General features: G+C 48.0%; 1 protein-coding gene across 1 annotated transcript; it reads right to left on the bottom strand.

Moving 5' to 3' along the window:
* Positions 1 to 9490: 9490 nt before the first annotated feature.
* On the bottom strand, positions 9491 to 14426 carry F4807DRAFT_11801 (phosphoribosylformylglycinamidin). Its single transcript, XM_047992854.1, has 8 exons — positions 13662 to 14426; positions 13237 to 13487; positions 13126 to 13164; positions 12453 to 13015; positions 12215 to 12350; positions 12061 to 12135; positions 11329 to 12007; positions 9491 to 11191 (listed from the first exon to the last, which is right to left on the bottom strand). The coding sequence occupies exons 1-8, from the start codon at positions 14339 to 14341 to the stop codon at positions 9532 to 9534; spliced, it is 4083 nt and encodes a 1360-aa protein (XP_047859405.1). The 5' UTR covers positions 14342 to 14426; the 3' UTR covers positions 9491 to 9531.
* Positions 14427 to 14707: the final 281 nt, after the last annotated feature.

Raw genomic sequence — 14707 nt, 5'->3', positions numbered from 1 at the left:
TAGGTATTCTAGAAATGGTCAAAGGGGGACATATTCAACGGGGAGACGCAAGAGACCACCGCCGTGTTACCGAAAAAAAAACTTACGAAAAAACAAGCCTCGCCGATATAATCCTCAAGGAAGCGCCTGACACTGAACCAAGAAATCGGTTATTGACTATTAACTTTTAGCGACTTCCTATACCTGAATATATTAAGTGCATAACGTATGTACGGCGATACTACTTAATTGAGAGCTAGGATAGCGTATAGTAAGTCGCTGGTATTACTGACGAAGAGAACTGGTTCCAGACCGCGTATACACATACAAGGCAATTTCAAGAGTTACGCATCTTCTTAAGATAGTATCTTGTTTATGACGGCTAATTAGTAACAAAGCAGCTCATGCGCCGGCACGTAACTGTCTAGTGTGATACCAACACTCTGGGTGCACTAATAGTAGTAAACTTGTTTAGTCTCCTGAATTTCCGCAATGCTTGCCTGGTGCTTGCCTGGTATATCGGCTTCATCTACCGCGAACGGAATGCATACTATTATGGTACGTATAGTTAGTTGTTCGCGACTGCATGGACCTTTTGCAGCCGTGACGCTTGTAGCCGCGCACTAAGGCTCAAAAGAGCCTAATGTGTAGGTTATTGGTGTTGGGAAGTCTCGACTCTTGTTATTAAAACTAACTATCCCCAGAAATCTGACTTCCAAGAAACTACTGTCTAGCTAAAGTGTATTCAGGCAGTCTGGGCTGCTTAGTGAGAAAAGTTGGAAGGCTCATACGATCAGCAGCCGAATAAATCTTGGAAAGTTCGACTACTAGGCCATTCCTGGGCAGTTTTGCGGGCGATATTATACGTCTCCTAAGATGATTCCCCACCAGTTTCCACATCATCGACCCTTCCGCGGCCTTTTGCTTGGGGGAGGGAGGAGAAAGTGGAGGAACGAACCCGACAATTATTTTAGTGTTAAAAATAATTCTTATCGGCCGAGAGGGTAGGAGCCGCTCACGTATTCGCCCATGTACTATATTAATGCCATGCTACTAGCCCTTGTATTCATCAGCCAGTTTTAACCTGGTATGAATGGCTTCCAGATTACTTCACTCCTGGTGTTTAATGTTCGATGTACTCCTGGACCTACTACCTAATAGGTCCCAACTCCCTGGGCAAATACATTGGATTATCCACCTAGTACTGTCAATGTACACATATAGGTACTTATCCCGCAAATTCGCAAATTCCCGCTTCGTCTTCCAATCCCCGAACCCACATCCTCGCTAACTTTGTCCTGCTAGGGAATGGGCTGATGGAGCTAGAAAGGGAAGAGGAAACTGGGGCTTTTTGCTTCCAGCCCCGCCACACACCTATGTAATCATCACCAAGAGAGACCAAATGGCGTTTTTTTTCTCTTGGTTTTCGCCTTGTCGACCAGACTAATTACACATTGGCGTTGCTTCACTTCACTACCGCTTGGGGCTGACAACGGCATTGCAGCCCATACCAGCCCTCCAACGATCTAGACAGAGGGAGTCCCTCAGTGATCAGTTCGGCGGTATTCGTAGATCGTCGAAGATGCCGGCAGCCAATCCGGCCGAAAAGACCGGATCCAGCTGCCAGGGAGGAAATCAAAAGCCGACAACTTGTGGAGAGACACTACCCCCTCCAATAACAGTAGGATGGCATAGGCTTGGCTAAGCTATCTTGGAACGATAGGCTGCCCAACTGCGACCGGCAATTGTTTTCTATCACCGGCAGCTAACTCGCAAACTAAATTTATCATGCAAGGGTATTCACATACCTTTCAACAACTCGTCGCAACTGGAGAGAGTTTCTTATGGCAATTGAGCACATGTTGTGACGCCTATGACACGGCGGGTTGATTGTACCACTTCGCACAACGCATTGGGAGCCTCATGAATTCGGGCCCATTCGCAGTTCGGGAGTGTACTTACATGTCTAGATGTTGCTTAACCGATGAGCCTACGGCGGATCTATAATAAGTGAAAGCCTGCGGGAAAGTCGACGGATCATTTCGTGTTCTGTTCGCCACCAACCATGGCCTCGGCGGAGCATGGATGGATGGGGCACGAGCTGAGCTGCCTGGCAGGTACCCAAATTCCATACGATTTCGAGACTGAAAGGCTCCTCTCACGACATATTTGTTGCTTCTAATGTTTAGCTTATGTCGTGCTCCCTAGATAGCCGCCTGGCTATGGGTTAGCGACCATCTTGACTTGATCCAGCTGACCGGATTAAAGCGATCAACATTTAGATACGGTTCTTTCCTGGCCACTGGCTGCAATGTCCATGTGACAAGCCCGACTGTCGGAGGAAAATTTGCTTTGTGATCTATCGCAATACCAATAACCTAACGACCCTCGGTCAGACTAAGGGAGTGCAAGGCGAGGGTAATCGACAGATTTCTTCTACGACGATCATAAAATAAAGTACTCCTAGGGTGTTATCCTTCCTCATTTTGTAGTCAAATCTAAGTTGATATGGCGATTAAAAAGACCAGGCAAGCCACGAGGCCATCTAGCGTCGACTTTCAACCGGACAACTTCAGTCGTGGAGGCCCAAGCTCTTTAAGGAACAGAAGGCCATCTTGATCTAGTCTCAACGATCAAGCCACGTCTCATCATCCCGTGTGTAGCTTCTTTTCCTGCGTCATCCCATGTGGTACAAGGCACATACAGATTAGCGAAATGACACTCGTGGCTGAGCAAATCCACAATGCCGAATTGCTAACCCCTGGCCGGACCTACTATGATCGACAACCCCCGGACGTAAGGGCCACCGCTTCCTGCCCGTATGAACAAGGTTCTCCTGCGGGACAGGCAAGGAAGATCACCTACCCCTTGAACCAGCCCGTACCAGTATTTTATGATCGTTCATATCTCTAGTCTCACATAAAGCACGGTGGAAGATGTGCGTAGACCCATACATGTCTCATGCATTCCCGTTGAGATGTCGGATCTATGTACCGCAGTTGCGGCTCAAACCTTGACCTTCCGAAGCAAACATGGATCGCGTGATTACTAGTATTCTATATCCGATGGAAGTAGTGCCGAGAGCAACCTTTTTGACTCTTCTTTTAACGAACTAACCTCCCTCCGAAGAGGTTTCGGAAGGTCTTTCAGGGGCTGACGAGCAATCCGATTGCGAAAAGAAGAGTGGTGAAACATATACAAGCAACCTTCCTCCTACCTATGCTGCTAGGAGCTCATAGTAATCATGGTACGTAAGTAAAAGTCGACGAAGCTGATAGTAGTAATAGATTAGCTGGGCTGAAAATTGGTGCGCATTGGCGTTCAAGGAAGACATCTTAGCATGAAGCGATCCTTGGGACTCGTTCGGCATTTACACAATTGTCCCCTCAATGATCCGTGCCCACGGGCACTAACGAGATATGGGTAATATCTGCATAGTATGTCACTTAGTACTGGGTAAAGAAAAGCGCCGGTGCCTGGGTCTCGCTAGACCAAGAGAGTTGTTTAGGGAATAGGGGTTTATTTTTCTGACGTTCGCAATAATAAAACCCACCTGTTAAGAACTGAGGATCGGCTGTTAGACAGGGCCATGTGGCTGGGTCGCACTCTCAGCTCAAGCTCCTTAGCGGCTGCAGATGCTTGCCGGGCGGCGCCTTGCATCTTGCCCCGTGCGTAAAGTATGTACCGGGAAGTACTGGTTACTCGGCTCGATACTGCACGGTACTTACCTGTCTCCATTCAATGCTCTTCTAGTGTATCCAGTTTACGGCAACAACAGGTTCCTTTATGCACTATCAAGAACTCAATGCGATTTTTATACATGATAGTACCCATTGAATATATTCTAGTGCAATTCAATAGAATATTTCGTATTTCGTATTTTTAAATATATACGTACCTACTTATGTGCCACACATGGCTTGCTTACCTACCTATGGATGTAGCTACAAATTACAAACAGAGTAAGTTGCTACATTTAGCACGAGCTTGGTTTGACATGCTTGTGCCGAAGTAACATGTAACATCCACATCTTCGTTTCGAGTTACACTTTTTCAACCGGTAATCGCCACCAGACCAACTACTTCTGAGGAAACTGAGCGAACTCTTAGCTACATTTGATACATATGTGCGCATGAACCGTTCCGGTCAATAATGCAACTCTAATGTGCCGAACAGGTAGATAAATCATAAACAACACTGAATTTCTTGAAAAATACGAAATGTTTGCGCGAAGCGTCGTACAATAAGCGAAGCTAAAGCACCTAAACCCTGGAAGTACATATGTACTGAGGTACATGCTCGGTGGTACGTACCGCATATACGTACTATAATCTGATAAGAATGGGTCAGATCGGTAATCACTTGAAGCTCAGACCAATAGAAGCTTAAGAAGCTTGTTTCGTGGGCTTCTAGGCTTTTTCTAGAAGTATTCGACAGACCGGAGCAGCCCCGGAAACCGATCCCGAAAGTACAGGGGTCTCGGTGCTCTCACTTTCCTCTTCGAGGACGAACCCCGAGCCTCTGCCAATAATCTTCCCTTAACATCCCAATAAACCGGATCACTCTCCCTAAACACATCCTCCTCACTTGCCAAACCACATACTATGCGTATGAAGCTTGCTTAGCTACGCGCTTACATATTATGATTATGTCGTGTGTTGGTCATGGTCATGTTTGGGAGTCGCTGCAACGTATCTATCGGTATAATCGGTATTGTCCATACAATCCGCTCCCGTCGAAAGCCGACAAAAGTCGTCATGAGTAAATCCCAGGAGCTCCTGATCTTCGCTGGGTATTGATCTGCCTCGGCAGTCGTCTGTACATGTATCTTGCCGCTGACAAGATTCACCATGTACCATTCGATCCCGTTCGATTGATGAATATGACGGCACCCCTACGGGACACCACCTAATTAGCTATGCTCTGTGCCATATTAATACATTCCCAGGGAAATCCTTCATGCCGGACCACGTTCTACGCCGTATCGTATTGGTCGCCTCTTACATTCATCCAAAGAAACGAGAGATCCTGCGATATTGCAACAGCCCATATCCCGCTTTGCATATAGGATAGGCTCAGCAAATATGAATCGTAATAATTAATGGACAACCAGAAAGGCGGGCGGCCGCGGGGTTAAGCGGTCGTCGGGTCTATTTTTAGTTATGGAAGCATGCAACATAATAAGACGGGTATTATGATGAATGGGAAACGGCATCGCGTCTCCCTCACAACCCAACCGGGTAGATACAGCACCATCTTACTATAGGATACAGGAGACACTATACCTATAATATCACCTACCGGTTGACTAATGCTTTGATAACCCATCGGAGGGGAGTCAGAGTAATATCGCGCTGGGCTCCGAGATCTTGATTTTCTGACCACGTCCAGATCCGCCCCGTCAGCAGCAAAGCTGCCTAAGTACTCACACGACTAGCCTCACGAGATCTCGTGTGTCGCGCAGCCGCATAGGATCATGTGTCGTGATCAAAACCCGATCCAACAGGCGAGATTCACGCACGCCATGTGGGATTTAAACACCGCCTTTCCTTTATCTTAGTGTACGGGCTAGTAGGATTAAGAGGATGACGGTGTAATAGTGCGGCGCGAAGAGGTCCAATGTCTGATCTTCGGCCCGGCCCCCTTTTGATCTGTCAGACTAACCTAGGATGTCGCGCATACGCAAGTTTATGAACGACTGCCCCGGCTTGGGTTTGCTTGAACCGGCCGAGTAGGTCAGTCTAGGCCTCGTCAATTTCGATAGAACACTTTGGGAGTTAATAACCACAAATTTAGAATCGAGAGACGAGAACCCCCATGCCAAACTCTACGTACACAGATAGCTGTGCCCCTAATTTAGGGGGGGTTGCGTCTACTTCGAGCAATGCCGGCCACCTTAAGGCATGCAATATAAGGTTACTGTCCAACGCCTCTGCCGCGCATAGGGGACCTCCTGGTCCCGAAAACCACCACCTGAGGCCGGTGTTTCTGCAGCTCCCCTTCATATTCGGTTCGTTGTTGTTCAATACCGGCAATATCTAACGGCAAATAGGCTGTTATCCTAATCTGCACGCGCATAAGCCACAGTGGAGGTGACTCGGTCATAGAGGTCAAGTTAAGACGGGACAATAGCCTTCTTTATGGTCTTTCGTCCGAACCAGTGTTTTGCGCTACGTTAGACTCGGTACTCCACTGCCGACTTGCGCGATATTCGTTCCGATATACCACAGCACATCTTAAAAGCGAAATAGACCCTAGCGCTCATCAGAAGCGAAATACGGAGATGACGAGGCCGCTCCTTAACACTGGGTGTGAGGGGTACGCATCGTGAGACATCTCCTAGGATAGGTGATGCTGCAGGAGCAATACCGATGCAATTTCATCTTGCAGCGGAGTCCAGAACAAGTGGGCGAGACCTTGGGGTGTTCTAGGGGTGCCCCACGATTTTTTTTAAAGGACCGCGCATCGAAACAGAAGAAGTCTCCAGCGATTTCTAAGTCGCCAGCCCAAAATGCGTCGAATAATAATCAGCTGCATCGTATTCGTACAGTATGATTAAGACTGATTAATCCATGCTTTCGGAGAAGGAGATATTGTCGGGGTTTAGGGACTCGATCATGCAGTAAAGGGTTATTACTCGAGACAGCGAGGACCCGGCATATAAACCGCTAATAAGACCTGGGTTGGGACGATCAGCACGTGCGACGATCTCACCAACGGTTGTACCTCTCACAGGCAAGCCACAGTAGGAATGCCTGAGACATCATTCGTCAGTCTTCGTATGCACTTTTCAGCTTCTTTACACTTGATGAGACCAACGCTGTCGCCTTACCCTGCGGTTGCAACTGTGGCGTCATTAAGCAGTATTGATCAACAGAATAACTATACTTGCTAGGAAGGTCGAATCGACAGCCCCTATTTTCGAGCTTCAGTCGGCAATCGGTCCAGCACACGTCGTGGACTTTTTTTGATCCGTAATTTTCCACTGCCGGGCCTTGGACGGTACCCCCAACTTACACCGAAAGCATCATTCAAGACAATTTTTTTTTTTCATGAAGCGAACACCACCACGTTGCGGCGCGCACGCCACAACCCGTAAGCGATCTGGATGAGATCTAAGCGAGCTAACAAAGACGGCGAAATCCATACCAGGTTCGGTAGGTACCTGGAGTAAAGAGGCCTAGGTCTGGACTGGGCCGCCCTTTAAAATCCCCCCGCCTGATATTATTTATATCCAGTACCTGCCCACCTGGTGCGTGCGTACCTAGGTCCCTAGGAGCTTTATGTACGGTATGTGCGTACATAAAATAAGGTGCATATGTAGGCGTACGAGTTCCCGTACGAGAGTGCATGGGGAAATGTCTTAGAAGGCTTCGCGAAGAACCCCCCATTGCCAGAAGTGTCACTGGTGCCGAAAAATTGAAATCTGAACCGAATCGCGGGCGTGTGTGGTTGTGCCATTCGGAGAAACGAGACGAGATACCCGGCTGCAGGTCAAAGCAATGTCTTGGCCTTGGCTTGGGTTATATGTATGTGCCGCAAACCAGGGTGACAAAAGTCCATCGTAGCATTGCCGAGTAAGAAGCTCCGTTCGCTCTGGTCTGTTCGTCTACCTGAACTACGATGTATGTCTGCATGTATGTATGTACCTACCCGTACACAGCAACCTCCACGTCTTACGTATACCCATACCACCGTACTTGCTTAGAGCCACGCCTAACGCTGATGCAGACCGGATTAATATTAGCGTAGACAGAGTACTGGGAACGAAAAGGCCTAGGTACATACAACCGTACCTCATTACTTCTCAGCCTCCTCGTTTCCCCTCGACCAGTTATTTACTTATTAGCTACGCGAGGACGCATGACCGCAACCACCAACCGCCGCAGGCTAAGCTTAAGCCGTTAGCTGCCAAACGAAAGCAAGTAATCACGGGGCTTTTTGAACCTGAAGGCGCCGCCCGTCGACGGGGCGCTTCTTTTTTTTCTTCAGCTGAGGATTTTTGAGGGACAGGTTGCAGGCGAGGAGCAGGAATTGGCGAGGGGAGGATTGACATTTGGGCGTTCCGCTTGTAAGGGTTTCCCGTCTTGTCTCCCTCGTGGCTTGCATGGAGCCCGGAAACCCCGGCACTTGAAGGAAAATCCAGCCAGGTTCTCTCTAATTACTACCTACCTAACCTTTTGGCTTTATCTGGAACCTTAGAACTCCAAGGTATGTTATCTGCGATGCGATGCGATATGATATCCACCATCAGCGAAAAGGGTCTCTCTCTCCCCCGCCTTGCGCTCGGGCTAGGCTGCGGATACGGGATACGGGGTCATAAAACAGGGCGTATCCATCCCAAGGCTACGCTTTTTCAAGAAAAACCAAGGTTTTTCCCCTTCTCTTTTCGTCTCGTCGCTTTAAAGCCCCATCCCCCTAAAAGTTGCGATTACGACGTCCAACAGCTACCCATTGTATGTATCCTTCGCGAAACGGGGTCCCGACGTTCCCCAATGCCGCTCGCGAGAGCCGCCGCCGCTTAAGCTACCCTAGGTTTGGGGGGGAGGGGACCCCCAACGTCGCGACGCTTATGTGCGCTATGCCTTGCTGCTACTACACACGGATCCCCTTATACGACCAATGCCCGGGTTTCAACGTCGGAAACGGGGAGGCGCTATTGAATTTTCTTGCCTTGGTATAGAGTGACGAAAAAATTGTCTGTTCCCTGAACGATGAGAGAAAACGAGAACGAAGGGGAAAGGGAAGGAAAAAACCGAAAACAATGCAAGCGACGAACATGGGGCTCAGTTACCGGTTCCTGCTCACGCTATTCTTACTTAGCGAGGTTCCGGAGTATATTAAAGCAATGCTAATAATAATACTCGAGGCATTAGGTAAGGGGTATATCGAGAGAGGATCGCGATGGATTCCTTTTTTTTTTTCCTTTTGGATTTGAGCACGCGGGCTTCTATAACGGGGAAGAGGCTCGTTCTGGATTGAAGGATCAAATTGCTCCAGGATTTGCAATGCGAATCGTAACCGTGACCACATCGGCTCCGGTACTGATATTGCTTAGTTTTCTACCTACCTAGATAGTCTACGGGTGCCGGCAGTGACTTTGCCTAGCTCCATAATTTGATGTTTCCTGCATATATCATTTTTACCTAGTATCCCGTTGGAGCAGTAGGTAGGAACATCAACATAGCATCACGATCCACAATAGGTGGTGGCCGCGGAAGCGCCTAAAGTGACTTTTTTTTGCTAATCCATCATGTTCATTGCCTTACTCAAATCCATAGCCATTTGTTTATCCATTCTCCTTCGCTTGAGGCTGTCGTTCCTAATGTGGGACGGCCTTCAACAAACCCCTATAATGTTTGATGTAGTATCCGTTCGAATGTATGTATCTCTCGTAGGAGTCAAATATATACTACATTTTTCAACCGCATTGTTTAATCCCGAGTCTTATTTTGATAGTGAAATGTAAGTAAAGGCAAACCGTGTGATCGTACGTTCTGGACATAAATGTTCGCTGCGTAGAGTCTTTTCTCACTTTAGTAAGAGCTACTCTATCCGACCCATCTTCTCGCGCTTCTGAACATCCTAATCCAGGGTCCAAATTCTCCCCACTCTTCAAGAAGAGCAGGTGGTGCGTAGGACACGGAATCTGCCATTACTGATCGTTCAGGGTGAGGCATTAGGGCCAATACACGGCCATCTTCGCTGCTGACACCAGCGATGCCGCCGGGACTGCCGTTAGGATTGAATGGGTATTTTTCTGTTACGTTCAGGTAGTTGTCGACGTATCGAATGGGAATCAACCCTGCCTCGTTTAGAGCCTGTAGAGAGTTTTGTGAAGAGAAAGACGCCCTTCCCTCGCCGTGAGACACGACAATGGGGAATGCCGAGCCGTCCATGCCATGGAGGAAAACCGAAGGCTTGTTTGAATTGTCCTCGATCTTTACCATGCTTAATCGTCCCTCGAATTGCTGGCTTGTGTTCTCTACGAACACGGGCCAATGTTCCGTACCAGGTATAAGCTCCTTGAGTCGTGATAACATTTGGCAACCATTGCAGGCTCCAAGAGCAAATGTGTCCGGCCGCTTGAAGAAATCTACAAATTCCTTTCGAGCATTCTCGTGCATGAGAATGGACTTAGCCCAGCCTTGTCCGGCTCCAAGCACGTCACCGTAGGAAAAGCCGCCACAGGCAGCCAAACCCACAAAGTCTGCTAGAGAGCGACCAGAAATTATATCCGTCATCATCACATCAATTGGGTCAAAACCTGCTGCTTTGAATGCGAATGCCATTTCGGCATGCCCGTTGACACCTTGTTCTCGTAGAATAGCCACTCGAGGGCTCTTGCCAAAGAAACCAGTGATAGAGGCAGCCAATGGCAGAATCTTGTCGGATGGGTCAAAAGTGAGCTTATAAGAGAGACCTGGGTCGGTTTGATCGAGGATAGTCGAATATTCCGACTCGGCACAAGAGGGGTTGTCTCTCAGTTTCTGCATCTCGAATGAAGTCTTTGTCCACCACTGCTGAATCTCCTTCCTATCGAGGCTGACAAGAGGCGCCGCTCCATAGCGAATCGTCAACGCTTGCTTTGATTTAGGCTGTACGCTGCCAAACTTTCTAATCATGCCAGGTGGTGGGCCACAAGTTGCAAAGCACCTCTTAAAGTTGATCTCATCTGAGGCTCGCACCTGGAACACGGCTCCCAGTTCTTCGTTGAATAAAGCATCAACCATGTCCTCGACTAGGTATGATTTGGCAATTCCATCCATCATCAAGTCAACACCGCATCGTCCTGCGAACATCATCTCAGCTACTGCCGTAATCAACCCACCGTCAGATCTATCGTGATACGCAAGAACAACGCCGCTTTGGTGAAGTTGAGCCAGTGCGTCAAAGTAGTCAGTGATTAAGTCGATGTCTCGCACATCCGGTGCCTCGTCACCCACATAGCCGAACGACTGGGCAAGGGCGGACCCGCCCATGGCTTTCTTGCCGTTTGCTAGATCGACAAACATGAGAACAGTCTCTCCGACTTCCTCCACGCGTCGTAGCTGTGGGGTCCAGGTCTTTCGAATGTCATCCACTATGGTAAAGGCAGAAATGACGACTGATACAGGTGCGGTTACGCTCTTGGTTTCTTCAGTCTCACGGTCCTTCCATGCTGCCTTCATGGACGTTGAATCTTTGCCGACTGGTATGCTGATGCCTAACCTAATGCCTAGTTAGTATCTCCTGTAATTTTTGGGGGATATAACCTCGTTCCAGCAATTGAGAATCTGAATATATCGAGGAGAATATATCGAGCTTTGTGAAGGAAAGAAAAGAGGTGAGATGCGATTGGTACATACCGTGGGCACATATGAAGCCCAATGGCTTCAACCGCTTCGTAAAGAGCCGCTCCCTCTCCAGGATGATTCACGGCCGCCATCCAGTTAGCGGATAACTTTACTCGTCGTAGATCGCCCATGATATCCGCAGCAGCTATGTTCATCAAGCTCTCGGCAACCGCCATACGAGCAGAAGCGGCAGGCGATATTAGTGCAAGAGTAGGCTTTTCGCCCATAGCCATTGCTTCACCATGTCTCGTTTTCGATCCCAAATTGAATGACGTGGCTGTTACGGCAACGTCGGCCACAGGAGTCTGCCAGGGTCCTACCATTTGGTCTCGAGCAGTAAGACCACCGACTGTTCGATCTCCAATTGTAATTAAGAAGGACTTTGAACCCACAGCCGGCATCCAGAAAACTCTCTGCAAGGCGCTTCTGATTAGTTCGGCATCTGACAATTTGTCTCCAAACGCAGCCCTCAAAGTAGGAACTGGATCGAACTTTGGTAGAATTGGTTTGCTCGAGGTAACTATGCGCTGCAACCGACGGCCTGGGGGAAATAGAGTCGACATGGGCAAGTCAATGGGTCGCGAGTATGTTTTCTCCTTTGCGTTCCTATCTGTTAAAATAAGCTTAGGAGGGCCGCTCTCATTTTCGGATACCACGGTGCCGACATCTGAAAAGCCACAGCGCTCACGTCCTATTCAACAGGTTATTACCAGATGATATGTCCTAAGGACAACGAGAACTTACTGCATATGCTCACAAATCGATTCATCCCTTCGCTGTTAACTAAAAGGACATAACGTTCTTGAGCCTCGTTGCACCCTGTCAACACAAGTTAGTGATACCTTAGGTTAACATACCTAGGCATAATGAAGTAAAACGATAGCTAGAAAACACTTACAGATTTGTAACGGGCTCATGCTACCATCCGCGCTCTCAACTTGTCGCAGTTCAAATTTACCCCCAAATCCGGCGTCTTTGACAAGCTCTGGGAGGGCATTCGACAATCCACCAGCACCAACATCGTGTATCATAGCCTAGAGATTTATAATTAGCAGCTATATACAAGGCGCGAAGTATGGAATTTGGAAAGTCAAAGCCATAAAGCCCTGGTGATTAGAACTTTTGGAAGTACTTACGATAGGGTTCGCGTCACCTAGGCCAACACATGTGTCGATAACCATTTGAGCTCGACGCTGCATCTCGGGGTTACCTCGCTGGACGCTGTTGAAATCGAGATCTGCGGTCCCTTCTCCGGAAGCATTACTAGACGCCGCACCACCGCCAAGTCCAATTAGCATTGCAGGACCACCAAGCACGATAACATGGGCACCTTCATGCACATCGGTTGGGTTCTTGAGGGCGTGTGCCGGTCTAACTCTACCCAGTCCACCCGCAATCATGATTGGTTTGTGATAGCCTCGCCACTCTGCCGCCTTTTCAGAATTCTCGTCGCTCTTATTGGTACCGTTTGTCAACATCGTGCGGAAACAACCAGTAAGCGCAGGACGGCCAAACTCATTGTTGAAGCGGGCAGAACCAATAGGTGCTTCTAACATGATATCAAGACTGCTCGCATAGTGGGCCGGGCGGCCAATGTCAGCCTCCCAAGCTTGGTGGCCTGGGATAAGGAGGTCGGATACCCAGAATCCAGAGAGTCCTGCTTTAGTAGCCGATCCTCTCCCGACGGCAGCTTCATCGCCTGAAAGGGTGACAGTTAGTAAGAGCTCAGACTAGACTGTAGCGATACGACCTCAGATGCAGTTTATATCACTAGTAATGGTAACTAGACAAAATCACGAGCCAACTTACGGATCTCGCCACCTGATCCCGTGGCGGCTCCTGGGAAAGCTGGAAAAGCATCGGAAGTTAGCATTGCTACGCTCACTAGTAATAGTCACAACGCGTTGGGTATTTACTTACGAGAAATAGCAGTGGGATGATTATGGGTTTCAACTTTAGCTAGTATATGTACGACTTCTCTGTTGAGTCTCCAGGATCCAGTTGTGTAGTCAGGGGCCCAGTAGCTCCCTATCTCACCCTGCATTACGGCAGCATTGTCACTGTAGGCCGATACGGTATAATTGGGCGTCTTTTTATGCGTATGTCGAATCATGTCGAATAGACTCATGTCTTTAGTTAAGCCATCAATAGTCCAGCTTGCATTGAATTGCCTGTTATCCACTATTAGTCTACAATGAAGGATGACTAGATATTTCCTCTAGAGTTTTCTTTGCTACGATCGGTAGAGATAAATCATGGTTAAATGCAAGTAAGCTACAAGGAATATATTGTATATGAGGGTGTATTATTGGATGATACAAATACGCCTAGGGATCATAACTTACTTATGACGACAGTGTTCCGAGTTGACTTGAGCAAACATAAAGAGCTCGATATCATTTGGGGGTCGTCCGAGCTGCATGAATTCTTGGGCTAGGTATTCCATTTCGGACTCATCTAGAGCTAGGCCATGCTTGATGTTGTATGCTCTGAGCAGATCAATTGGCGTCTGGTCTGCGGAAAAGATATTGACAACCTCTAGGGGCAATGGCTCCCGCTCGATGAACATAGAATCAAGGTCTGGTTGATTTGAAGATATGATCTCAGTCATCCGGTCGAATAGCAAGTCCTTGAATGGTATCTCATCACTGTCGAAAGGATGTTCAAATCCAAGCGTGATGGATCTTGCTCGTTCTACACGATGGATCTCATCTTTAAGGCCGCAAACTTCGCAGACCTTGGTTGCTTTTGAGCTCCATGGTGATATATTCCTGGGTACAATAAAATATGTACGAGTATATCCAATATGAGTTAGAGGTGGTGGACCAGAGTTGTCAGGCAATGGGAGTAATTGCTGGAGTTTGGATTGAAGAGCCTCCTTGTTTCCTTTGATATGCGCGTAATATATCCAGGAACCTATAATGTTAGTTACTTTCGTCGGTGCCGTTTGGTTGACACGATCCTTCAATTTTTGGGCTTCGGAGGAAGTGAAGCAAGACTCTCCGGTCAAAGTGATATATTCCATCTTGTCAAGCGGTGACCGTAGTGGCCCGGCGGCACTTGGAGTAAGATGTCCTAAGTAAACTCGAATGTGTCACTTGAAGTCTTACTGAAGCACGCGTTGTAAAAGAAAATGTTCATAACCATGTGGGGTTAACAATCATTCTAACTTTTCAATGGAGGGGTAGAAAGAGATCCGACAGGACCCTGCATTTGCATAACTAATCCAGCCAATCATCGACTCAGCTTAGTCCCAACTCTTCCTGCTTTTGGTCGAATCGAGGTGTGATAAAAGCGATAAGGACGAGGTATGTACCTAGGTACCTACACACAGTGTTCTCGGATGAGAATTTAACCGCCCCGATAAGGCTCGAGACGGTCAACTGTACTT

Source organism: Annulohypoxylon truncatum, assembly GCF_022578515.1.
Source record: "Annulohypoxylon truncatum strain CBS 140777 unplaced genomic scaffold F4807scaffold_1, whole genome shotgun sequence".
Lineage (NCBI taxonomy): Eukaryota > Fungi > Ascomycota > Sordariomycetes > Xylariales > Hypoxylaceae > Annulohypoxylon > Annulohypoxylon truncatum.
The sequence above is the reverse complement of the archived record's forward strand: the minus strand, read 5'-3'. Positions and strand labels throughout refer to the sequence as shown.